At 31.0% G+C, this 27,711-nt stretch overlaps 1 protein-coding gene across 1 annotated transcript in view; it reads right to left on the minus strand.

Moving 5' to 3' along the window:
• Window positions 1-5,062: 5,062 nt before the first annotated feature.
• Window positions 5,063-27,711, minus strand: part of LOC139860531 (uncharacterized mitochondrial protein AtMg01250-like) — a 48,947-nt gene continuing 26,298 nt past the window's right edge. The window contains exon 3 of the mRNA XM_071849282.1: window positions 5,063-5,449. Coding sequence (XP_071705383.1) covers window positions 5,063-5,449 — 387 coding nt within the window. The remainder of the gene's footprint in view (window positions 5,450-27,711) is intronic.

A 27,711-nucleotide genomic window follows, 5' to 3' on the forward strand; every position in this document is an offset into this window, starting at 1 on the left:
AAAAGCCTTGTGTTGTGCATGTTATTGTTATGGGTGACGTTCCTAATGGAAGTACCCTATGGTGATGTTTTGATTATGGGTGAAGGGCTTAAGACTTGATGCAACCAAGCATTCCTTAGTGTTGGGAAATGTTTCTACCAAGCCTTGGAAATGGGCTTTGGTGTTGGGTTGTTAAGCGCATGTTTGCTTCCTTGTTGAAGTTGAGGAACCTTGAGGTTCGACGGGTGGATAAAACCCTTGAGGTCAAGTGTTTTGAATCTCGATGAACGTTGGTAATGGAGTCTACGGGACGCAACGATAGGTGCATCTTTTATACCTACTAGCGTGGTGTTCGACTCTGATGGTGCCGCGGTTACATTGTACTTAGGGTACCGGAGAGAAACCCTTAGGTACATGAGTGACTAGGTGGGAAATTTGACAAACGATAGCAATCGGATGATTGCGAGGGTAAAGTTTGTGTAAATTGTGGTGAACTCTTCGTTCGGAGTGGTTAAGGATTTGTTAAGATCCTTTATGTGCTCGAGATTGGAGCAAGATGTAGTGATGGGTCGTGTGAATCCAATTATTGGTAAAGTCTACCTTTGGTAGCATTGTACGGGTGTACAAGTTGTGGTTATGGAATATAATTCCAAGTGGGGGAGTTACACTCCCGCACGAGGAGGTTTTGGTGTGAGATTTCGGACGATGCTTTTGGTAGATCCGGATTTTGTATCGGGACCTAGTTTTGGGTCGATTTGTGGTAGAGTAAAATTTTGGTTAAATTGTACTTATGGTTTGGATTTAAATTATCACCGAGGTGGTAATGTGGTAAATCTTTTTGAGAGATAAAGGACGTGTTTGACGAGTAAGACGAAATCCCTCGGCTAAGGGATATGTGTGTCGGATTCTCTTCTAGAGAATTATTGTGTTGTGCCTATGTGCGATATAGGTGGTTCTTGCTCGATTGTGGTGGCTATGTGTACACGTACGTGTGATGCGTGTGCGAGGATTTTCAAGTGAGTGGAATAATTATATGCGTAGATATATAATGTATTTATTTGTGTAGCGTGAGATGTGAAGTGTCGATGTGCTAAGACACCACGTTCACGTGACGAGTGAAGTGTCGATGTGCTAAGACACCACTCAAAGTAATATGATGGGTGAAGTGTCGATGTGTTAAGACACCACCCAGAGTGAAGTATCGATGTGCTAAGATGCCACTCAAAGTAAGATGAAGGGTGAAGTGCCGATGTGTTAAGGCGCCACTCGAGGTGAAGTATCGACGTGTTAAGATGCCACCTCAAGTAAAATGAAGAGTGAAGTATCGACGTGTTAAGACACCACTCGGGGTGAAGTGTCGACGTGTTAAGACACCACCCGGGGTGAAGCATCGACGTGTTAAGATGCCACCCGTGGGATTAGTGTACGAAGTGTTAAGTACTCTAACGGTTGTTATGAACACCGATGGGAAATTCGAGTACCATTCCTGTGTTGAGATTTGGGAAATGGATCTCGTGTGGATGCGGATTCACGATGACACGTGTAGTTCGGTCATCTTATTGTGGAAGTGAGTCGCGTGTAGTTCGGATTCACAAATGACTCGTGTGGTTTCGGTCATTGTATTGAGAAGTGAGTCTCGTATAGTTCGGATTCACAAGTGACGCGTGTGGTTGCGGTCATTGTTTTGGGATAGTGAGTCTCGTGTAGTTCGGATTCACTAAGGCGCATGTAGTTCGGCCAATCCCGATTGTTGTGCGGTGGAGGTAGTGAGTCACGTGTGGTTGCGAATTCACTAAGGCGCGTGTAGTTTTCGGCCAGCCTTTATGTTGTTTGTTGTGTGATCTATCTGTTGTTTTATACACCGATGGTGGGGTCGTAAGGACCATGTTGTGTGAACTATCGGTTGTTTTATACACCGATGGTGGGGTCGCGAGGACCATGTTGTGTGATTAGTGATGCGAAAGCAGTGTTTCGCTCACATGTTGTTACGGGTGTGACAATAGTCGATTTTGTACACCTTTGGATTAGCGTTGCCATAGTCGTTTTGGGCGCTACCGGTTTTAGCCGTTTCTTATGATGTTATGATAGTGGCGTATTGGTTGTATTGCGAACTACAAGGGATGTTAAGTGGTAAGTGTTATCCGTAAGGATACGCTTCTTTTCGGTCTTCGTCGATTTAGATGGTTGACTTTATTTTGATGTGAGGTTGTTACTAATGAATTACTTGGTATGGTACGTTAAGGGATTGATATCTCGGTTCGAGATTGGTTGAGTTTTCCCGACGTGAGGGAATGAGTAAGGTTTTAGTGCTCTGATTGTGATTTGATAGTCGCGAGTGACGTTTTAGTTATGAAAGGTGATTCATTGAGAAGAATTGCCTAGGAAAGTCGGATTGGGACTTATGTTTGAGGACTGTTGAGTGAGGTCCGTTCGGTTAGGTGGCACAGATAGCGAGGACACGATCATGTTTAAGTGGGGGAGAGTTGTAAGACCCTGTTTCGGTTTCAGTTTTGATCAGTTATATGGGACGCCGTCCAGGATTTGGGACGCCGTCCAGTAGTGAAGGACTGGACACCGTCCAGAATGTGGGACGCCGTCCAGTTGGTCTGTCGAGCCAGCTGTGTTATTTTGGTTTAAAAAGGGGTAATTTGGTAATTTCACTTGGGTGTCGGTTTGGAGCCTCAAAACTGATCCATTAGCCATTTATGGATCATATTTCATCCACACAAACACTCTCATCCATATCTAGAGAGAGAGGAGAGTGCTAGAGAGAGGAAGCTCCATTTGGAGAAGAAGGAGTTGGTTTCTCACCAAAGCTCGGGTTTTAAAGTTGTTCATCTCGTTCTTGGCTACGTTGTGGTAGTATTGGTAAGTTCAAACTCCGAATTTCAATTGTTAGATTTGATATTCAAGTTATGGTTTGAGCTTGATTAGTTGTGAAACCCTCTTAGATGATGAAATGGGTTTATGGTGACTAGTTATTCTTGTCACTTGGCGGGTTTTGGGTTGGTTGGCGATTTGGCCTTGATTAGGCTTTGATCTTGAGTTTAATCACTAGGTTTAGTGATTACGGAACTGTTGGAACACTTTTGGGTGTGTTTGGTTAACTAATTTTGAAATGGGTCAAAATTAGGGTTTTGGTGTCAATTTGGGCAAGACGAGTGTTTAACACTTGTGTTCGGGTTTAATTGGCATATTAGGACCATTTTCGCTTGTGTTAGTGATTATTGGTTAGTTTGGGCGCATGTTGTGATTGGAAGTGCATTTGGGTCGAAAATGCACTAAGTGTCAAATTGGGTTGGTTTGTAAGTCAACCCTAATCGTATTGTTGTATTTGTGATTATGGAATAGGTACATTCCATCAACGGGTTGCGGATCTTTCGGTTGCATTCATCAAGGCGACAAGGTGAGTGTTAATATCCTATGTGCATATGTATGTCTAGGATGGGTGCGGGTCGGGTGAAGTGGTTCTCGGTTATAGAGCTCACTTCACATATAGGTGGATTTGATGGACTTGTGTAATAGGTCCAATTGGCACGGTTGTGCGTTTTGGTTGACCACCTTTGGCGAGGTACACATTTTGTGTGTACATTATCACACGTTCTTGTGATGTGGTTTATACAACCCCAAATGGCGAAGGGTTGGTATTGTGTTGCGATTGGAGAAGTGAGTCGCGTGTGGATGCGGATTCACGATGACGTATGTAGTTTTCGGTCATCTTATTGAGTTGTGAAGCGGATCACGTGTGGATGCGGATTCACGATGACGCGTGTAGTTTCGGTCATCGTATTGAGAAAGTGAGTCTCGTGTAGTTCGGATTCACGATGACTCGTGTAGTTCGGTCATCTTATTGAGGTAGTGATCTCGTGTAGTTCGGATTCACTAAGGCTCGTGTCGTTCGGCCAACCTTGATGTTGTTGTGATATTGAAGATAGTAGTCTCGTGTGGTTGCGGATTTACTAAGGCTCGTGTAGTTCGGCCAATCTTCATTGTGGTATTCGGTTTTCGGTATTGGGTTAAGGGGTTAACCTTGGGCGTTTATATATTGTTATATATAAATGCATTGTTGTGATGTAGCTAACCCTCCGGGTGTAGCTTGTTGGCGTTGTTCACCTCGTTGTTGGCGAACTTATATTTTGTTGATGTATCTTTAGCTCGTTGCTTAGTGATTGTACGGTATGCTTAGACTAGCTTGCCTTTATGCTTGGATGCTCCGGTATGCGGTATTTGTTTAATTGTGTGGCGTGTCCATTTTATGCATATATATGTATGTAGTATATTCTCACTCACTAAGCATTAGCTTACCCTCTCGTTGTTTACCTTTTTATAGATTTGCATGGATGCGGTGGCTCGGGTAAGCGCGGGAATTAGTGGACTTGCGTAGTTGCTTTAGAAGACTTGCTTTTGGATTTGATTAGGATTGGGTAGCGTATTCCCCAATCCCATGCTCGGTCTATGTTTTGAATTTAACTAAATGGGTCGAAATGGTCACTTGTTTGTAATTTGGGTCGATGTGGGCCCGGGGTTATAAAACTCGGTTTTATTATGGAAAACTCTTAGGTTTAATTATTATAACATATTGTGAAAGTGTTTTGGGTTAAAAGTGTCGGGAAGCGGGTTTTTCGCTCGCGTAAAATTGAAAAACTGATCAGTCACTTTTAGTGTATTTGGACGCCGTCCCAGATGGCTGGACGCCGTCCAGTCCTTCAGAGCTGGACGCCGTCCAGATAGCTGGACGCCGTCCAGATGTACTGCGTATCAAAATTTTTTTATGGCACGTTTTTGGAAGGAATAACGGGTAGGGTCGTTACACAAAAATAATATACGTCTTACACACTCTAGTTTTTTAAGCACGCAAGGTGGAGCACTGAAGAGTGAAAAGTAGTACAACGGTAAACTATTTAGGACCGAATTCACGAGTGTTAAACGCCCACCGAAAGACATCGTACGCGCTCTCCAATCCGCCAACCTTTTCTCGAATTTGTCAATTACTGGTTTCCAACTTGCCATTTTACTCATATTTGCACCAGTCGGCAAACCAAGATATATAAATGGAAAAGAACCCACCTTAAAACCGAAAGAATTAGCCATATACGTCATTCTTTTCAACACCTACTCCAAAAAGATTACTTTTAGTATAATTAACTTTTAACCCCGAACACAATTCAAAACACTCTAAAAGCTTCATAAGATTTTCAAAATTATCCAAACTCCATTTGCCAAAAAATATAGTATCGTCGGCATATTGCAAATGGGAGAGAGGAAACTTATCCTTTCCAATTTCAACACCGCTATAAAGATTTTTCGAAACCGCCGACTTGGTTAACCAATTAAGACCCTCCGTCGCAATGATAAAGAGAAATGGTGCAAGAGGGTCACCTTGTCTAACACCCCTCCCAAGATTAAATTCTTTTGTAGGTGAACCATTAACAAGAATCGATACGGAGGATGATATCAAACACGATTTAATCTAACCCCGAAGAATCAGATCTTACAGATTTTCAAGATTTTCCTTAAATCTCTTGAATTCCGGAATTCAATCGCGAATACGTCAAAAGTTATGGAAAATCTCCATTTCTTTATCTCGATCTTTTGTGATAGCTTCATTAGTGCTCTTCGAATAATCGAATTATTTTATCTGTATTATTCAATAATGATAAAACTCTATTTATCAGCTCATATTCGTCAGGAAAACATATTTATTGTTAGCCATGACGACCTCACTCAAATTTCGGGACGAAATTTCTTTAACGGGTAGGTACTGTGACGACCCGGGAATTTCCGACCAAATTTAAACTTAATCTTTATATGTTTCAACATGATAAGCAAAGTCTAAAATGTTGAGTCTCGAAAATTTTGGAACTATGTTCATGTATCCAATTACCCTTCGACTGCTCCCGACGATTCACGAATAATTATGTGTAATTAAAGAAGTAAATATAAATGAATGTATATATATAATAATAAAAAGAAATAATATAATATAATTTAAACATTTAAAATTAAATATGTAAAATAAAATATAAAACAATTAAGTTGTAATTAAAATAAAACTTTATATAAATTCTATCTGTAATTATATATATATATTGTAATACATGTTAAATTATATAAAAGATTTAATATTCAAAATAAGTTATTACATAATGTATAATTAGATTACATAACCAATAATATGTAATACTATTATATTAAATTTAATTATAAAATAGTGTTATAATAATATCATTATTAATATCAGTAATAGTGTTATTAATATTATTACTTAAAATATATAATCTATAGATACGAATTTGATATATATAAAATTATTGTAGTATTATTATTACTAATATTATAATTATAATTGATATTACTATTATTATTATTATTATTATTATTATTATTATTATTATTATTATTATTATTATTATTATTATTATTAATATTACAATCAGTAATATTAAAAACTATTATTTGTATTTTTAATATAAATAAAGATGAAACTTGATATGTATATAATTTGTTATATTTAGTATGATTAGTAGTAATATTATTGTTATTATTTTTACTAATACTATTATCATTTCTATTATTATCTTTATTAACTGAAATTATAAATTCTTTATACATTTATATTATTATTAGTATTATTATTTATTATTATTATTAATATTAATAAGAATTATGATTATTAATATATATATATATATATATATATATATATATATATATATATATATATATATATATATATATATATTTAATTAGATTACGGTGTATCAATCAACTAAAGAAACAAACAACAGTTTAATATCATGATCAACTGTATAGATAATTGACTTATGTCTCTAATTTGGTCACAGATTGAAATTAAGTCACAGTATCAAACAAAATCTGTTAACAATCGGTATCCATTTTATTTTTTTTAATTATTTACTTTTTGTCTGCTTTGAAAATATCTGTGGACTGAAATCGCGTATAACATTTGATTGGGCTCAACATTGTGAAGGAAAAATCATTCAAGTATTCAGTTTCATATTCAAACAAAATTACTACAGCTTTTTATTGTGTAAACAAAAAAAAAAAAACAAGTTCTTCTTCTCTGTTCTTGAAACGTTTTTAACTAAATATCAAATTCAAATCAATGTCAAAATGTAGAAATGTAGTTCTATTTAGAATCTCCTACTAAAACTATCTTCAAAAGTTGAAGTTCCAATTCCCTCTCTTGAGTTTTAATTTTAGAGGTCAAAGTTTCAAAGAAAAAGTCAACGGATTTGTTCATAGAAAAATTCGAACATATGTTTATGTTTCTGGACAAATTGATGATTCGGGAAGTTTTTAAGAACGATTTTCTAACTAATTCATGAAGAAACATTTGTCTAAAACATTCTAAAACCCTAAATTTGAATCTGTGTTCTTCGTTATATTTTTTTACATACAGCGGCTGTGAACATCTCTTTTAAATTCATTTTGTTTTTGTGTTGTTATTTAATATCACAGCTAGGGATTTCTGTTTTAATACGACATGATAAAAAATAAAAAAACAGATTGGATATAGTTTCGGTCGATGGGGTGTATGAAGATGAAGAAGAAGATATAAGAAAAACAGAATATCGGTTAAATGAAAGTGAGAAGGAAATAATTCAGGAAAAACGAAATTGGTGTAATGGTTAAGAGTGTTACGGGTTATCATGAGGTCGCGGGTTCGAACCTTGCAGCGGTCTTTTCTTTTTAACATTCGTTTTTTAGAGGTAGTTCTCAAAAATTTTATTAATATTAATATTATTATTATTATTATTATTATTATTGTTATTATTATTATTACCATTACTATATTTATTATTACTATTATTATTATTATTATTATTATTATTATTATTATTATCATTAATTTTAGTATTGTTATTATTTTTATGATTATTATTATTGTTATTAGTACTTAAATATTATAATAATAATAATTATTATTATTATTATTGTAAATGTTAATGATACTCTTATGATAAATATGAAAAGGAATTTATAAAATGAATATGATTGTAAATAAAAGATTGATATAAAGAATTGGTATGAAAATATATGTACATATAATAGGATAGCTTGAAGATTAGGATTTGCGATGATTAAAATTAGATGTATATATAATCATCAAGTAATTATAATGTAACATTTTGTATAGATATACTAGAACAATATAATGTATTAATAAGTATTTAACAAATTGATAATATTAAATTTTAATTTAATTAAAATACATGATAAATAGATTTAATTAATATAACATATAATTGGTTACTAAAATAACAAGTATATTATTACTAATACAATACATAAACTTATTCGATTACGATTATATGTTTTAATATATATACTGGATATAGGTTCGTGAATCCAAGGCAAACCCTATACTTGTTCAATGTCGTTCTATGTATTTTTACTACAAAATACATTAGGTGAGTTTCATTTAATCCCTTTTTACTCATTTCATTTTTGGGCTGAGAATACATGCAAATACTTTATTAACTGTTTTACAATATTTATATGCGTGAATTTCATTTAATCCCTTTTTACTCATTTCATTTTTGGGCTGAGAATACATGCAAATACTTTATTAACTGTTTTACAATATTTATATGCGTGAGTTTCATTTAATCCCTTTTTACTCATTTCATTTTTGGGCTGAGAATACATGCAAATACTTTATTAACTGTTTTACAATATTTATATGCGTGAGTTTCATTTAATCCCTTTTTACTCATTTCATTTTTGGGCTGAGAATACATGCAAATACTTTATTAACTGTTTTACAATATTTATATGCGTGAGTTTCATTTAATCCCTTTTTACTCATTTCATTTTTGGGCTGAGAATACATGCAAATACTTTATTAACTGTTTTACAATATTTATATGCGTGAGTTTCATTTGCTCCCTTTTTAAATGCTTTTGCAATATATATTTTTAGGACTGAGAATACATGCGCTGCTTTTATAAATGTTCTACGAAATAGACACAAGTAATCGAAACTACATTATATGGTTGAATGATCGAAATCGAATATGCCCCTTTTAGTCTGGTAATCTAAGAATTAGGGAACAGACACCCTAATTGACGCGAATCCTAAAGATAGATCTATCGGGCCCAACAAGCCCCATCCAAAGTACCGGATGCTTTAGTACTTCAAAATTTACATCATGTCCGAAGGAGGATCCCGGAATGATGGGGATATTCTTATATGCATATTGTTAATGTAGGTTACCAGGTGTTCAATCCATATGAATGATTTTTGTCTCTATGCATGGGACGTATATTTATGAGAAATGAAAATCTTGTGGTCTATTAAAATGATGGAAATGATTATTTATGTTAAACTAATGAACTCACCAACCTTTTGGTTGACACTTGAAAGCATGTTTATTCTCAGGTACGAAATAAATCTTCCGCTGTGCAATTACTCATTTAAAAGATATTACTTGGAGTCATTCATGACATATTTCAAAAGACGTTGCATTCGAGTCGTTGAGTTCATCAAGATTATTATTAAGTCACTTATAGTTAGATATATTATGAAATGGTGTGTTTGCCGTCAACTATCAATGTAAAGAAAGTTTGTCTTTTAAAAACGAATGCAATGTTTGTAAAATGTATCATATAGAGGTCAAGTACCTCGCGATGTAACCAACTATTGTGAATCGTTTGTAATCGATATGGACTTTGTCCGGATGGATTAGGACGGGTCCTTTTAGTTGGTATCAGAGCGGTGGTCTTAGTGAACCAGGTCTGCATTAATGTGTCTAACTGATAAGTCGTTAGGATGCATTAGTGAGTCTGGACTTTGACCGTGTCTGCATGTCAAAAGTTTTGCTTATCATTTTGTGTCGAAATTTTCCTGCTTATCATTCTTAGAGAATCACTTGCTTATCATCCTTAGTCTAGACACATCTTATTGCATTAATTGCATGATTAGTGTATAGATAAAAAAATTTATATCTTAGCATATCTACTAATTCATATCTTAGCGTACCTGTTATTGTTATCGATGCCTGACAGCTTCCGTAGATTCCTCCGTAACTTATGGGATTTTAGTATTATATATGCATATGTAAATTATGTACTGCAGGGTACTAATCTATATCCTATAATCTATTTCTTATCGAAAATACTTCATCTGATCGTACAGGATGAATCCCTAAACCAGTTCGAGTCCCTCAGATTTCGATAGCTATTCCGATAGTCATTCCGACAGCTATTCCGACGTAGATGTTCACCTAAGCTCCGAAAACAGCGTCATCAGCATGAATCAACCAATCAGCCATTATCAATTCATCTGATGGGTTCGTAGTCGACTTAATTAATGGAAACGCGCAGAAGGCAATCCCTTCCACCAACCAAATTCACCTCTTGACAATGAACCTGAAGCGTTTACCGGCGAATCTATTCGAGACACCATTTTCAGTCTCATTTCCGGGGTAACTTGACAAGATTATATTCTATCCACAATTCTGAACCTTATTCATCCGCTCGTTCCGACCAACAGTCATCCTGGAGTAATAAGTCAACAAACTTCGCGCTCGAATAATCAATTCGGAGGATATGGTACAAAATGTACCAGCTTCAGCAACATCACCGGCACCAACAGTACAATCAATAACAGCACCAGTACCATCAACAATCCATGCTTCAATATCATCATCTGTACTTTGAGTATGATCTTCGTTCGACATGTCGAATATGTAATCTCTAAAGTTTTAAAGATTATTTATTCTAGTTCCAACCGAAAAGCAAATGAGTTTAATATTATATTAACTCATTAAATCCATGAATACATCTGAAGAAAATATATATGTATATATGTTTTCATAAAGATTGTAATTAAAAATTCTCTTGTACAAACTGTTAATGGTGAAAATATGTTAACGAGTAGGTAATACCCGAGGACTATTTAAATTTCACATTAATAATTTACATTGTACGTTCTTCGAATCTGTTTCAACAGTCATATACTATCCTACTTACATCCACCGATATACAAATCCGTTCACCACAGAATAACCATATTCATCCAATTACATATTTAGATTTTTACCTATCAGAATCCAACAAGTGGCATAATGAAGAAATAATGGACACAATAAAAATTGATTAGAAACAGATTAATTAACAATATGAAATTCTATTAAGAATCCACACTAACAAAATCCTAGCTAACTGTTCCTAGCTAACTGTTAATTCCGTATTACCATTTAATTATCGCAATTTATTTATCGCAGTTTATTTATCGCAATTTACATTCTCGCAATTTTATTTATCGTCATTTAATTTCTGTTATTTACTTTACGCACTTTATTTATCGTCATTTAATTTCTGTTATTTACTTTACGCACTTTATTTATCATCATTTAATTTCTGTTATTTATTTTACGCACTTTAAATATTGGGACACGTATACAAGGTTTTGACATATCATATCGACGCATCTATATATATTATTTGGAATCACCATAGACACTCTATATGCAGTAATGATCGAGTTCTCTATACAAGGTTGAGGTTGATTCTCAAATAATATATATACTTTGAGTTGTGATCGAGTCTGAGACATGTACACGGGTCACGATATTTATTAATTAATTCGAATATTATATATTAAACTATATATGAATTACTGGACTGTTACTGTGGACTATCAACTGTGGACTACCAACAATGGACAATTAAAATGAATTAAAATATTGATTATAACATATGAAACTAAACAATTCTTCAAGTTTGCCACTTGATTTCATTTTAAACCCCATTCGTATCATCACAATTACAATATGCGTTCAAACCTTTCATGATTCTTGAAAACACCTCAATCGATAGGATGAATCAACCGCACTTCATTTACGGGAGAAAAGATTGATGCATATAGTTATGCACCTGAAAACACTCGAAACCTGAGTAAACGTTTAACACGTAGCTGTGCTAATTCCTTTAGCGTTATTATTACCGAAAATAACTTTGCATTTGCTGTTCGAGATAGCCAGTTTTGTCACAGCTCCAGCAAGACAACTTCGACTTTTCGTACGAAACAACCTTATTATAACGTTGATATATACGCGTGCTCTTTTATTGTTACCAGAGAACCTTTCATATTCCACCATATTACCATCAGCGTTTAATCATCTAAAAACACAATTTTCCTGAAACCACCTCGGATTAATAACCGATGATTCAGATATCATAGCATTAAATGCAGAGGAAACAGAAAAATGGTAGATGGTCTAAACGACCAAAAGTTTGATGATAAAGAAAGGAGTGTTAGGAACGCTCGATAGAAGATTGGGTATTGAAAAACAGATTGAGCTACCCATGAAGGAGACCAAGGACAAATACAAGGACCAAACCCTATATTTAAAGGATTCAGGTAATTCTGGATCCGTTGAAATCTTTAGAGAATATCTTGCTCCGAAGTCATGTTAAAATCTTGCGGAAAATCTTTCTCCATCAACCATCGAACTTAGAAATTCCAAAATATCATCATCAATATCTTTGATATTTCTGAGGATATTTTCATAAATATTCTCGTTTGAAATTATATACTTTCTCGTGCTTCCTGTGTATCATTATAGTGGAAACATTCAATAGAAAATTTAGTACCGAAAAGCAGATTATACGAAACTATGAAGAAAGCCGTGAACAAATCACAAAGAATAAGTTAGACTTCAAAGAATCCAAATGATTCTGTTTCTGATGAAGTCTTTAGCGAATACCTTGCTTCCGAATCTAAACCCTTACGGATAAATCTTCTTCATCATCCATCGATATTAGAAATTCCAAGATATCATCGTATCTTTCATTATAAATATTCTCCATATTTCTGAAGATATTTTCATAACTATTCTTATCTGAAATTATTAATCTCTTCCTGATATTAGTGTCACATCATATAGAAACTGTTAGTTTCTATATTCTGTAAACTTTCGAGCCTAAAATATGAATGTTATTGAAGTAATGTTGGGAACTGATGCATGAGTTAGTATAATATAATAACACTTGATCAACGTGATTATATTACAGTAAGTCATGCCGAGTTTCTAAATGGAACGTGATGATTCACAGATCATAACGTCATCATGTGCCATGTTACATAACTCTTTCATCCTACTTAACTCCGGAACAAATTAAGAAAATGTATTCTTGATGGTTCTATCTTCCGTGATGTTGATAAATTTGAAAATCAAATCGTGCTATCACGTTCCTTCCTGCTTAGAACATTATAATCATTCGAGACTCTATATCTACAAATTTTGGACCATTAATCGCTTGACTTGAAGTCGGGAAGAGAAAATAAAAGCATAGAGCTTTGAAATATAAGGGAGAATATAAAGCCCGATAACAACACATAAATTACAAACCGTGTATATCAATGTTTATTGCAACATAAAGACACGGGAGAATTATAAGTACTATAACCCCAAGGGCAAAGTAGAAGTAAGCAGATTCCTCTGGTGGAAGTTGGAAAAGAAGAATAATTGTTGCGATAGTAAGAATGAGGACAAGGATCTGAACCGGATTAAGCATTATTATAATCTTTTGGATATATGAACTGAGAAAGAAGGCATAGAAGTGGTGGAAACTAATGGAACGAAAAAGGTAAATTTATAATGGAAATATCAGACAGAACAATCGAAGCAGATCACCGTATTTAATTAAAGAGATCTTAACTTCCATAAATCCCAAAGAATCAGATCTTATAGATTTTCAAGATTTTCCTTAAATCCCTTGAATTCCGGAATTCAATCGCGAATACGTCAAAAGTTATGGAAAATCTCCATTTCTTTATCTCGATCTTTTGTGATAGCTTCATTAGTGCTCTTCGAATAATTGAATTATTTTATCTGTATTATTCAATAATGATAAAACTCTATTTATCAGCTCATATTCGTCAGGAAAACATATTTATTGTTAGCCATGACGACCTCACTCAAATTTCGGGACGAAATTTCTTTAACGGGTAGGTACTGTGACGACTCGGGAATTTCCGACCAAATTTAAACTTAATCTTTATATGTTTCAACAGGATAAGCAAAGTCTAAAATGTTGAGTCTAGAAAATTTTGGAACTATGTTCATGTATCCAATTACCCTTCGACTGCTCCCGACGATTCACGAACAATTATGTGTAATTAAAGAAGTAAATATAAATGAATGTATATATATAATAATAAAAAGAAATAATATAATATAATTTAAACATTTAAAATTAAATATGTAAAATAAAATATAAAACAATTAAGTTGTAATTAAAATAAAACTTTATATAAATTCTATCTGTAATTATATATATATATTGTAATACATGTTAAATTATATAAAAGATTTAATATTCAAAATAAGTTATTACATAATGTATAATTAGATTACATAACCAATAATATGTAATACTATTATATTAAATTTAATTATAAAATAGTGTTATAATAATATCATTATTAATATCAGTAATAGTGTTATTAATATTATTACTTAAAATATATAATCTATAGATACGAATTTGATATATATAAAATTATTGTAGTATTATTATTACTAATATTATAATTATAATTGATATTACTATTATTATTATTATTATTATTATTATTATTACAATCAGTAATATTAAAAACTATTATTTGTATTTTTAATATAAATAAAGATGAAACTTGATATGTATATAATTTGTTATATTTAGTATGATTAGTAGTAATATTATTGTTATTATTTTTACTAATACTATTATCATTTCTATTATTATCTTTATTAACTGAAATTATAAATTCTTTATACATTTATATTATTATTAGTATTATTATTTATTATTATTATTAATATTAATAAGAATTATGATTATTAATATATTAATATATATATATATATATATATATATATATATATATATATATATATATATATATATATATATATATATATATATATAATTAGATTACGGTGTATCAATCAACTAAAGAAACAAACAACAGTTTAATATCATGATCAACTGTATAGATAATTGACTTATGTCTCTAATTTAGTCATAGATTGAAATTAAGTCACAGTATCAAACAAAATCTGTTAACAATCGGTATCCATTTTATTTTTTTTAATTATTTACTTTTTGTCTGCTTTGAAAATATCTGTGGACTGAAATCGCGTATAACATTTGATTGGGCTCAACATTGTGAAGGAAAAATCATTCAAGTATTCAGTTTCATATTCAAACAAAATTACTACAGCTTTTTATTGTGTAAACAAAAAAAAAACAAGTTCTTCTCTGTTCTTGAAACGTTTTTAACTAAATATCAAATTCAAATTAATGTCAAAATGTAGAAATGTAGTTCTATTTAGAATCTCCGACTAAAACTATCTTCAAAAGTTGAAGTTCTAATTCCCTCTCTTGAGTTTTAATTTTAGAGGTCAAAGTTTCAAAGAAAAAGTCAACGAATTTGTTCATAGAAAAATTCGAACATATGTTTATATTTCTGGACAAATTGATGATTCAGGAAGTTTTTAAGAACGATTTTCTAACTAATTCATGAAGAAACATTTGTCTAAAACATTCTAAAACCCTAAATTTGAATCTGTGTTCTTCGTTATATTTTTTTACATACAGCGGCTGTGAACATCTCTTTTAAATTCATTTTGTTTTTGTGTTGTTATTTAATATCACAGCTAGGGATTTCTGTTTTAATACGACATGATAAAAAAAAACAGATTGGATAAAGTTTCGGTCGATGGGGTGTATGAAGATGAAGAAGAAGATATAAGAAAAACAGAATATCGGTTAAATGAAAGTGAGAAGGAAATAATTCAGGAAAAATGAAATTGGTGTAATGGTTAAGAGAGTTACGGGTTATCATGAGGTCGCGGGTTCGAACCTTGCAGCGGTCTTTTCTTTTTAACATTCGTTTTTTAGAGGTAGTTCTCAAAATTTTTATTAATATTAATATTATTATTATTATTATTGTTATTATTATTATTACCATTACTATATTTATTATTACTATTATTATTATTATTATTATTATTATTATTATTATTATTATTATTATTATTATTATTATTATTATTATTATTATTATCATTAATTTTAGTATTGTTATTATTTTTATGATTATTATTATTGTTATTAGTACTTAAATATTATAATTATTATTATTATTATTATTATTATTATTGTAAATGTTAATGATACTCTTATGATAAATATGAAAAGGAATTTATAAAATGAATATGATTGTAAATAAAAGATTGATATAAAGAATTGGTATGAAAATATATGTACATATAATAGGATACCTTGAAGATTAGGATTTGCGATGATTAAAATTAGATGTATATATATATATATATATATATATATATATATATATATATATATATATATATATATATATATATATATATATATATATATATATATATATATATATATATATATATATGAATAAACATATTTTTATATAAAAATACAAAATTCTTAGATAAGACCTATGCTATAATAATCATCAAGTAATTATAATGTAACATTTTGTATAGATATACTAGAACAATATAATGTATTAATAAGTATTTAACAAATTGATAATATTAAATTTTAATTTAATTAAAATACATGATAAATAGATTTAATTAATATAACATATAATTGGTTACTAAAATAACAAGTATATTATTACTAATACAATACATAAACTTATTCGATTACGATTATATGTTTTAATATATATACGGGATATAGGTTCGTGAATCCAAGGCCAACCCTATACTTGTTCAATGTCGTTCTATGTATTTTTACTACAAAATACATTAGGTGAGTTTCATTTAATCCCTTTTTACTCATTTCATTTTTGGGCTGAGAATACATGCAAATACTTTATTAACTGTTTTACAATATTTATATGCGTGAGTTTCATTTAATCCCTTTTTACTCATTTCATTTTTGGGCTGAGAATACATGCAAATACTTTATTAACTGTTTTACAATATTTATATGCGTGAGTTTCATTTAATCCCTTTTTACTCATTTCATTTTTGGGCTGAGAATACATGCAAATACTTTATTAACTGTTTTACAATATTTATATGCGTGAGTTTCAGTTAATCCCTTTTTACTCATTTCATTTTTGGGCTGAGAATACATGCAAATACTTTATTAACTGTTTTACAATATTTATATGCGTGAGTTTCATTTAATCCCTTTTTACTCATTTCATTTTTGGGCTGAGAATACATGCAAATACTTTATTAACTGTTTTACAATATTTATATGCGTGAGTTTCATTTGCTCCCTTTTTAAATGCTTTTGCAATATATTTTTTTAGGACTGAGAATACATGCGCTGCTTTTATAAATGTTTTACGAAATAGACACAAGTAATCGAAACTACATTATATGGTTGAATGATCGAAATCGAATATGCCCCTTTTAGTCTGGTAATCTAAGAATTAGGAAACAGACACCCTAATTGACGCGAATCCTAAAGATAGATCTATCGGGCCCAACAAGCCCCATCCAAAGTACCGGATGCTTTAGTACTTCGAAATTTACATCATGTCCGAAGGAGGATCCCGGAATGATGGGGATATTCTTATATGCATATTGTTAATGTCGGTTACCAGGTGTTCAATCCATATGAATGATTTTTATCTCTATGCATGGGACGTATATTTATGAGAAATGAAAATCTCGTGGTCTATTAAAATGATGGAAATGATTATTTATGTTAAACTAATGAACTCACCAACCTTTTGGTTGACACTTGAAAGCATGTTTATTCTCAGGTACGAAAGAAATCTTCCGCTGTGCAATTACTCATTTAAAAGATATTACTTGGAGTCATTCATGACATATTTCAAAAGACGTTGCATTCGAGTCGTTGAGTTCATCAAGATTATTATTAAGTCACTTATAGTTAGATATATTATGAAATGGTGTGTTTGCCGTCAACTATCAATGTAAAGAAAGTTTGTCTTTTAAAAACGAATGCAATGTTTGTAAAATGTATCATATAGAGGTCAAGTACCTCGCGATGTAACCAACTATTGTGAATCGTTTGTAATCGATATGGACTTTGTCCGGATGGATTAGGATGGGTCCTTTCAATATCCGTGAAATTTATTTCCTGAAAGCTAGATTGCCCCGGGGAGGTTTTACTGACCTGTATTCAGGACCCAGGTCGGCCCGCCTGCCCCTCGGGATGGTTTAACGTTTGGATCCATGTAATGCGATTCGGGTTTCAGCCCCAAAGCGCGTACGTGCGTGGAAAATGAGAGTATTTGATGCCAACAACTTGTCTTAAAAAATAATAATAAAACTGCAAAACGTGTATGCGTGTTTTGCTAAGTTGGTGTATCACATTCTTTTGCTAAAACGCGTTATTGATATTCAATTGTATGTGTTCTATAAGTTTTCCATTTTATATTTTTATTATTGTCATCTGGTTATCAATGGTATACAAAGTCAATCTCATTGTTAGAATTCATAAAATGTTGCTTTCGAGATGTATTATTTAGCGTTGGTCTGCATATATGTATTATTATATCCCAATATATACACTATTTGTTTAACATTTTTAAGAAAGAATTAACCATGTTGGTCTCTCCCGAATCAGGTGAATCTTAGGAAACTCGTCGGTTATCGATTCTGTAGAGACCCGTCCTAATCCATCCGGACGAAGTCATCAACCTTTGATCCTAGAGTGATGATCGACTCCAAGTATTGTCCTTAAAATGAGCAAATGCACAGCGGAAGGTTTCTTTCATACCTGAGAATAAACATGCTTAAAAGTGTCAACCAAAAGGTTGGTGAGTTCATAGGTTTATCATAAAGCAATAAAATTCATCAATTTGATAGACCACAAGATTTAAATGCTGCATGGTACAAATGGGCCCGAATCCTATACCCACCTGTAATGTACATGCGATATCTTTTAAATACAGTACACCTTTCTCGTGTACGAAACCATTTTTCATAAATCTTAGTAACCATACACATATCTCGTGCACAAAATAACATACACATAACCTGTGTATAAAATCATTCTTTTGATATATAACATTCACATCAACTGGTGGCAATTATCATGTCCACATAATTCAATGGTGGCAATTATCATGTCCACATAATTCAATGGTGGCAATTATCATGTCCACATAATTCAATGGTGCAATTATCATATCCACATAATTCAATAATAATCCGCAGAACTTCTGTCTGCATAATAATTCATTCGAGGAATGTTTTGCTTGTGTCTATCTCGTCAAACATTTATAAAATTATTTCATGTATTCGCAATTCAAATATATTTCTAAAGCATTTAATAAAGCATTTATCAAAACAGCGCATGTATTCTCAGTCCCAAAAATGTAAAGAGTAAAAGGGAATCAAATGAACTCACCAAATGTATTTTGTAGTAAAAATACATAGAACGACATTGAACAAGTATAGGGTTGGCCTCGGATTCACGAACCTATATCATTTGTATATTTATTAATACACATAATAGAAATTTAACAAATTTATTTATTATATCTTAATTTATATATTATATATTTAATTTGTATATATATTCAAAATACCTAATTTGTTATATGTAAAAATTTATATAAGAAATGTTAATATGTTTTATATGTAGTTATATGGAATATCAATATGGTTTTAATATATGTAATAATTGTGTTATTATGTACAAAATATTTATTTGTTAAAAATGATAGTTTTTATATTAATGACTTACTAATGATAATAATAATAACTTTATTACTAATGATAATATTAATAATAATAATGATATTATTAATAATGTTACTTATATTAATAATAACAATAATAATCCTAATAACTATAACAATGATGCTAATACTAATATTAATGAAAATAAAAATGTTAATCCCAATATTAATGTTAGTAATAACAATAACAATATTTTTATCAATCTTTTTAATACTAATGAATATAATTTTACTAGTAACAATAATAACACTTATATTACCTTTAATAATAACAATGTTCTTATAAATTTTAGACTGTCAATAATATTCCTAATATCAATAACCTTGATCATAATAATAATAATACTTATTCTAATACTTATTTTGATATTGATAATAATTAAGATAATAGTAGTGATACAAGTACTAATAATAATAATAATAATAATAATAATAATAATAATAATAATAATAATAATAATAATAATAATAATAATAATAATAATAATAGATACAATAAGAAAACTACCTCACTACAAGGATAAGCTTCAAAAATATATAAAGTGCAGTAGCCCAAGCTCGAACCCGCAACCTCTCGTTCCCCAACCAAAAGCCCAACCATCTGCTCTACTTCTTCTTTTTAATTTAATTCATACCCCGCTTCTATATGTGTATTCGGCCCAAATGCTCATAGAAGCACGGCCTACTTAAACAACTCTAAACCCAGCACGGCCTAATATGCCTCGGCCCAACATCGAATTACACATGTCCATATTGTAATCCACTTATATTTTCATGAAGCCCATGTTACAACCATTTAAGGTTTAGGTGACAGTCACTTATTGAAAAAAAAAATATATGTATATAAACCGTAGCCGCAAAGATTCGATCTTAGGACCTCTTGTTAATCTAACAACACCACATACCACTCCTCTATCTTAATCTTTCTGAGATACTTGGAACATTTATTTCTTTATTACGTAAGGGGCTGTTTATCATCATCATCATCTAACATAACCCATCATCATCATCATCACGTAACCTAATCATCATCAATCCTAAACTATACCATCGTCTTTCACGTTCATCACATATATCATTCCTCTCATTACCTTCGTGTATCATTATCATCAATCGTTATCATCATCATACGGATACCATTATATCATCATCATACGTTTCTCTTAATCATCATTGTCACGTACATTACTGTCGCCATATAATAGGAAGGGAAACAGAAAAACGCAGCTCTAGTTGCAAGTTGTGGTATTAGTTTCGGAACAAGAAAAAAAAATATTGGAACACAGTCTAATTTTGTTAGCTAGCCCAACAACTAATAGGCCAAGACTCATGCTTACAAGTTTACGGCCCACCATCTTCTTTACGGCCCAAGTAACATGAATTAAATCGGGTTACGGTTTTAAACAGGATTTGTAACCTTGCAAGTGGGTTATTTCGTTTTGGCCCTACTTCGATCAGATCAAAGACAAAAATGATAGTTAAATGCTTTTAAACTATCTAGTGGGTGAGTGGTTTTTTTTTTGTTTAATATATGTGTCAGCCAAAACAAAGAGAAAAGAAAAAAAATAAAATAAAATTACATAAAGGTGGCAAATATATTCGCATGCTTTAGTTCATCGTCTTTTTCGTAGAACAACGAAATAGCAACAGTAGCAAAAACAAGGTTAACTAGTGGTGGTCGTGGGTTTTAAATCGTGCAGCATTTTATTGTGTAGCAGGTGGTTATTTGTGTGATAAAATAGAAATAGAACCCGCAAGAAGGGTGGTGGCGAGTTTGTGGTATTCTTGGGTTTGATGGCAACAGAAAACGATAGATAGAAATAACCGAAGAAGTCGTTCGTAGTTTATGATGGTGATGGTTATTGTGAAGGTGGCGGTGGTTGGAGAAAAATGTGGTGATATGGTGGAGATTCGTAGGGTGGTGGATGGTTGATTGATGGTTGTCTCGGTTAACAAAACTAAAGATGATCGAATGGCAGTCTTCATCGAATATTGGTTGTAAACAACAAGGTGATGACAAGTTGAATGGTGGGTTTCGATGGTAACAGATATGTAGAAGTGGGTTTGATGATGTTCGATGTATATAATGAATATATGTATGTATGTATGTATGTATGTATGTATGTATGTATGTATGTATTACATAGAGAAATAGATAGATAGCTAAGCAAGTTTATAATCGGGTATAAAGTAAAAGATAGATATATATTGTATAGAGAATGGAGGAAATATAGGTATTGATGGTTGTAAAGTGGTTGAATGGTTGTTGGTTCTTGGTTCTTTGCTTGATCGAATAAAATGTATGAATGGAAGTAGTAACAAAAATATGATGATGATGAAGAATGATGGTTTTCTTGGTGGTAATAATGGTGGTTAGTTAATTATTTGTGTTTTAGTACGTACTATATTGTGTGCATATATGCACAATACTTTCATAAAGTTAGATATGAATATATTATTATTTATTATATATATAATATGATTGTGGATAAATGAATCAAAACAAATAGTTACCAGAACAGTATAGCAGCCTTTGAATTTAACATTATCTGCCGACGCTTTTCCCCGGATGGCTATATCGTGTCCATTGCTAAACAGTTAACGTATAAAAGTGTCCCTAAAAATCCCAAATTTTTAGATTAAATATATTTAATTATTTCACTCATTAACTGTTTGAAACCTGATTAAAAAGGTTCGATAATTATTTATTTTCTGTTCCAATTTATATGTACGGAGTACTAATATTTAAACTTAAGAAGGTAAAAATATTTTTAACAAATCTAACATCTTCGTGATCGATTTACGGTTCAACTTTTATTTTAGTCCTTCATGAACATGTAATATATATATATATATATATATATATATATATATATATATATATATATATATATATATATATATATATATATATATATATATATATATATATATATATATTAAAACTAACAAAACGTCAACCGAGTGTTACTGACGTTTTCTAATTAGGCTCGAAATCATTCATTTTCAATATACACATTCTATATATATATATATATATATATATATATATATATATATATATATCAGATCTTAATTAACAAGTTTAAGTAAATAAATATATTAATTAAATTCTTTTAAATAACTAATTATAATATTATATATTTACAAGTAATATTTATATATATATATATATATATATATATATATAGATATACTAGAACAATATAATGTATTAATAAGTATTTAACAAATTGATAATATTAAATTTTAATTTAATTAAAATACATGATAAATAGATTTAATTAATATAACATATAATTGGTTACTAAAATAACAAGTATATTATTACTAATACAATACATAAACTTATTCGATTACGATTATATGTTTTAATATATATACTGGATATAGGTTCGTGAATCCAAGGCCAACCCTATACTTGTTCAATGTCGTTCTATGTATTTTTACTACAAAATACATTAGGTGAGTTTCATTTAATCCCTTTTTACTCATTTCATTTTTGGGCTGAGAATACATGCAAATACTTTATTAACTGTTTTACAATATTTATATGCGTGAGTTTCATTTAATCCCTTTTTACTCATTTCATTTTTGGGCTGAGAATATATGCAAATACTTTATTAACTGTTTTACAATATTTATATGCGTGAGTTTCATTTGATCCCTTTTTACTCATTTCATTTTTGGGCTGAGAATACATGCAAATACTTTATTAACTGTTTTACAATATTTATATGCGTGAGTTTCATTTAATCCCTTTTTACTCATTTCATTTTTGGGCTGAGAATACATGCAAATACTTTATTAACTGTTTTACAATATTTATATGCGTGAGTTTCATTTGATCCCTTTTTACTCATTTCATTTTTGGGCTGAGAATACATGCAAATACTTTATTAACTGTTTTACAATATTTATATGCGTGAGTTTCATTTAATCCCTTTTTACTCATTTCATTTTTGGGCTGAGAATACATGCAAATACTTTATTAACTGTTTTACAATATTTATATGCGTGAGTTTCATTTAATCCCTTTTTACTCATTTCATTTTTGAGCTGAGAATACATGCAAATACTTTATTAACTGTTTTACAATATTTATATGCGTGAGTTTCATTTGCTCCCTTTTTAAATGCTTTTGCAATATATATTTTTAGGACTGAGAATACATGCGCTGCTTTTATAAATGTTTTACAAAATAGACACAAGTAATCGAAACTATATTATATGGTTGAATGATCGAAATCGAATATGCCCCTTTTAGTCTGGTAATCTAAGAATTAGGGAACAGACACCCTAATTGACGCGAATCCTAAAGATAGATCTATTGGGCCCAACAAGCCCCATCCAAAGTACCGGATGCTTTAGTACTTCAAAATTTACATCATGTCCGAAGGAGGATCCCGGAATGATGGGGATATTCTTATATGCATATTGTTAATGTCGGTTACCAGGTGTTCAATCCATATGAATGATTTTTGTCTCTATGCATGGGACGTATATTTATGAGAAATGAAAATCTTGTGGTCTATTAAAATGATGGAAATGATTATTTATGTTAAACTAATGAACTCACCAATCTTTTGGTTGACACTTGAAAGCATGTTTATTCTCAGATACGAAAGAAATCTTCCGCTGTGCAATTACTCATTTAAAAGTTATTACTTGGAGTCATTCATGACATATTTCAAAAGACGTTGCATTCGAGTCGTTGAGTTCATCAAGATTATTATTAAGTCACTTATAGTTAGATATATTATGAAATGGTGTGTTTGCCGTCAACTATCAATGTAAAGAAAGTTTGTCTTTTAAAAACGAATGCAATGTTTGTAAAATGTATCATATAGAGGTCAAGTACCTCGCGATGTAACCAACTATTGTGAATCGTTTGTAATCGATATGGACTTTGTCCGGATGAATTAGGACGGGTCCTTTCAATATCCGTGAAATTTATTTCCTGAAAGCTAGATTGCCCCGGGGAGGTTTTACTGACCTGTATTCAGGACCCAGGTCGGCCCGCCTGCCCCTCGGGATGGTTTAACGTTCGGATCCATGTAATGCGATTCGGGTTTCAGCCCCAAAGCGCGTACGTGCGTGGAAAATGAGAGTATTTGATGCCAACAACTTGTCTTAAAAAATAATCATAAAACTGCAAAACGTGTATGCGTGTTTTGCTAAGTTGGTGTATCACATTCTTTTGCTAAAACGCGTTATTGATATTCAATTGTATGTGTTCTATAAGTTTTCCATTTTATATTTTTATTATTGTCATCTGGTTATCAATGGTATACAAAGTCAATCTCATTGTTAGAATTCATAAAATGTTGCTTTCGAGATGTATTATTTAGCGTTGGTCTGCATATATGTATTATTATATCCCAATATATACACTATTTGTTTAACGTTTTTAAGAAAGAAATTAACCATGTTGGTCTCTCCCGAATCAGGTGAATCTTAGGAAACTCGTCGGTTATCGATTCTGTAGAGACCCGTCCTAATCCATCCGGACGAAGTCATCAACCTTTGATCCCAGAGTGATGATCGTGATCCCAGAGTGATGATCGACTCCAAGTATTGTCCTTAAAATGAGCAAATGCACAGCGAAAGGTTTCTTTCATACCTGAGAATAAACATGCTTAAAAGTGTCAACCAAAAGGTTGGTGAGTTCATAGGTTTATCATAAAGCAATAAAATTCATCAATTTGATAGACCACAAGATTTAAATGATGCATGGTACAAATGGGCCCGAATCCTATACCCACCTGTAATGTACATGCGATATCTTTTAAATACAGTACACCTTTCTCGTGTACGAAACCATTTTTCATAAATCTTAGTAACCATACACATATCTCGTGCACAAAATAACATACACATAACCTGTGTATAAAATCATTCTTTTGATATATAACATTCACATCAACTGGTGGCAATTATCATGTCCACATAATTCAATGGTGGCAATTATCATGTCCACATAATTCAATGGTGGCAATTATCATGTCCACATAATTCAATGGTGGCAATTATCATATCCACATAATTCAATAATAATCCGCAGAACTTCTGTCTGCATAATAATTCATTCGAGGAATGTTTTGCTTGTGTCTATCTCGTCAAACATTTATAAAAGTATTTCATGTATTCGCAATTCAAATATATTTCTAAAGCATTTAATAAAGCAATTATCAAAACAGCGCATGTATTCTCAGTCCCAAAAATGTAAAGAGTAAAAGGGAATCAAATGAACTCACCAAATGTATTTTGTAGTAAAAATACATAGAACGACATTGAACAAGTATAGGGTTGGCCTCAGATTCACGAACCTATATCATTTGTATATTTATTAATACACATAATAGAAATTTAACAAATTTATTTATTATATCTTAATTTATATATTATATATTTAATTTGTATATATATATTCAAAATACCTAATTTGTTATATGTAAAAATTTATATAAGAAATGTTAATATGTTTTATATGTAGTTATATGGAATATCAATATGGTTTTAATATATGTAATAATTGTGTTATTATGTACAAAATATTTATTTGTTAAAAATGATAGTTTTTATATTAATGACTTACTAATGATAATAATAATAACTTTATTACTAATGATAATATTAATAATAATAATGATATTATTAATAATGTTACTTATATTAATAATAACAATAATAATCCTAATAACTATAACAATGATGCTAATACTAATATTAATGAAAATAAAAATGTTAATCCCAATATTAAAGTTAGTAATAACAATAACAATATTTTTATCAATCTTTTTAATACTAATGAATATAATTTTACTAGTAACAATAATAACACTTATATTACCTTTAATAATAACAATGTTCTTATAAATTTTAGACTGTCAATAATATTCCTAATATCAATAACCTTGATCATAATAATAATAATACTTGTTCTAATACTTATTTTGATATTGATAATAATTAAGATAATAGTAGTGATACAAGTACTAATAATAATAATAATAATAATAATAATAATAATAATAATAATAATAATAATAATAATAATAATAATAATAATAATAATAATAATAATAATAATAATAATAATAATAATAATAATAATAATAATAATAATAATAATAGATACAATAAGAAAACTACCTCACTACAAGGATAAGCTTCAAAAATATATAAAGTGCAGTAGCCCAAGCTCGAACCCGCAACCTCTCGTTCCCCAACCAAATGCCCAACCATCTGCACTACTTCTTCTTTGTAATTTAATTCATACCCCGCGTCTATATGTGTATTCGGCCCAAATGCTCATAGAAGCACGGCCTACTTAAACAACTCTAAACCCAGCACGACCCAATATGCCTCGGCCCAACATCGAATTACACATGTCCATATTGTAATCCACTTATATTTTCATGAAGCCCATGTTACAACCATTTAAGGTTTAGGTGACAGTCACTTATTGAAAAAAAAAATATATGTATATAAACCGTAGCCGCCAAGATTCGATCTTAGGACCTCTTGTTAATCTAACAACACCACATACCACTCCTCTATCTTAATCTTTCTGAGATACTTGGAACATTTATTTCTTTATTACGTAAGGGGCTGTTTATCATCATCATCATCTAACATAACCCATCATCATCATCATCACGTAACCTAATCATCATCAATCCTAAACTATACCATCGTTCATCATTATTCTTTCGCGTTCATCACCTATATCATTCCTCTCATTACCTTCGTGCATCATTATCATCAATCGTTATCATCATCATACGGATACCATCATATCATCATCATACGTTTCTCTTAATCATCATTGTCACGTACATTACTGTCGCCATATAATAGGAAGGGAAACAGAAAAACGCAGCTCTAGTTGCAAGTTGTGGTATTAGTTTCGGAACAAGAAAAAAAAATATTGGAACACAGTCTAATTTTGTTAGCTAGCCCAACAACTAATAGGCCAAGACTCATGCTTAC

Source organism: Rutidosis leptorrhynchoides, chromosome 7 (assembly GCF_046630445.1).
Source record: "Rutidosis leptorrhynchoides isolate AG116_Rl617_1_P2 chromosome 7, CSIRO_AGI_Rlap_v1, whole genome shotgun sequence".
Lineage (NCBI taxonomy): Eukaryota > Viridiplantae > Streptophyta > Magnoliopsida > Asterales > Asteraceae > Rutidosis > Rutidosis leptorrhynchoides.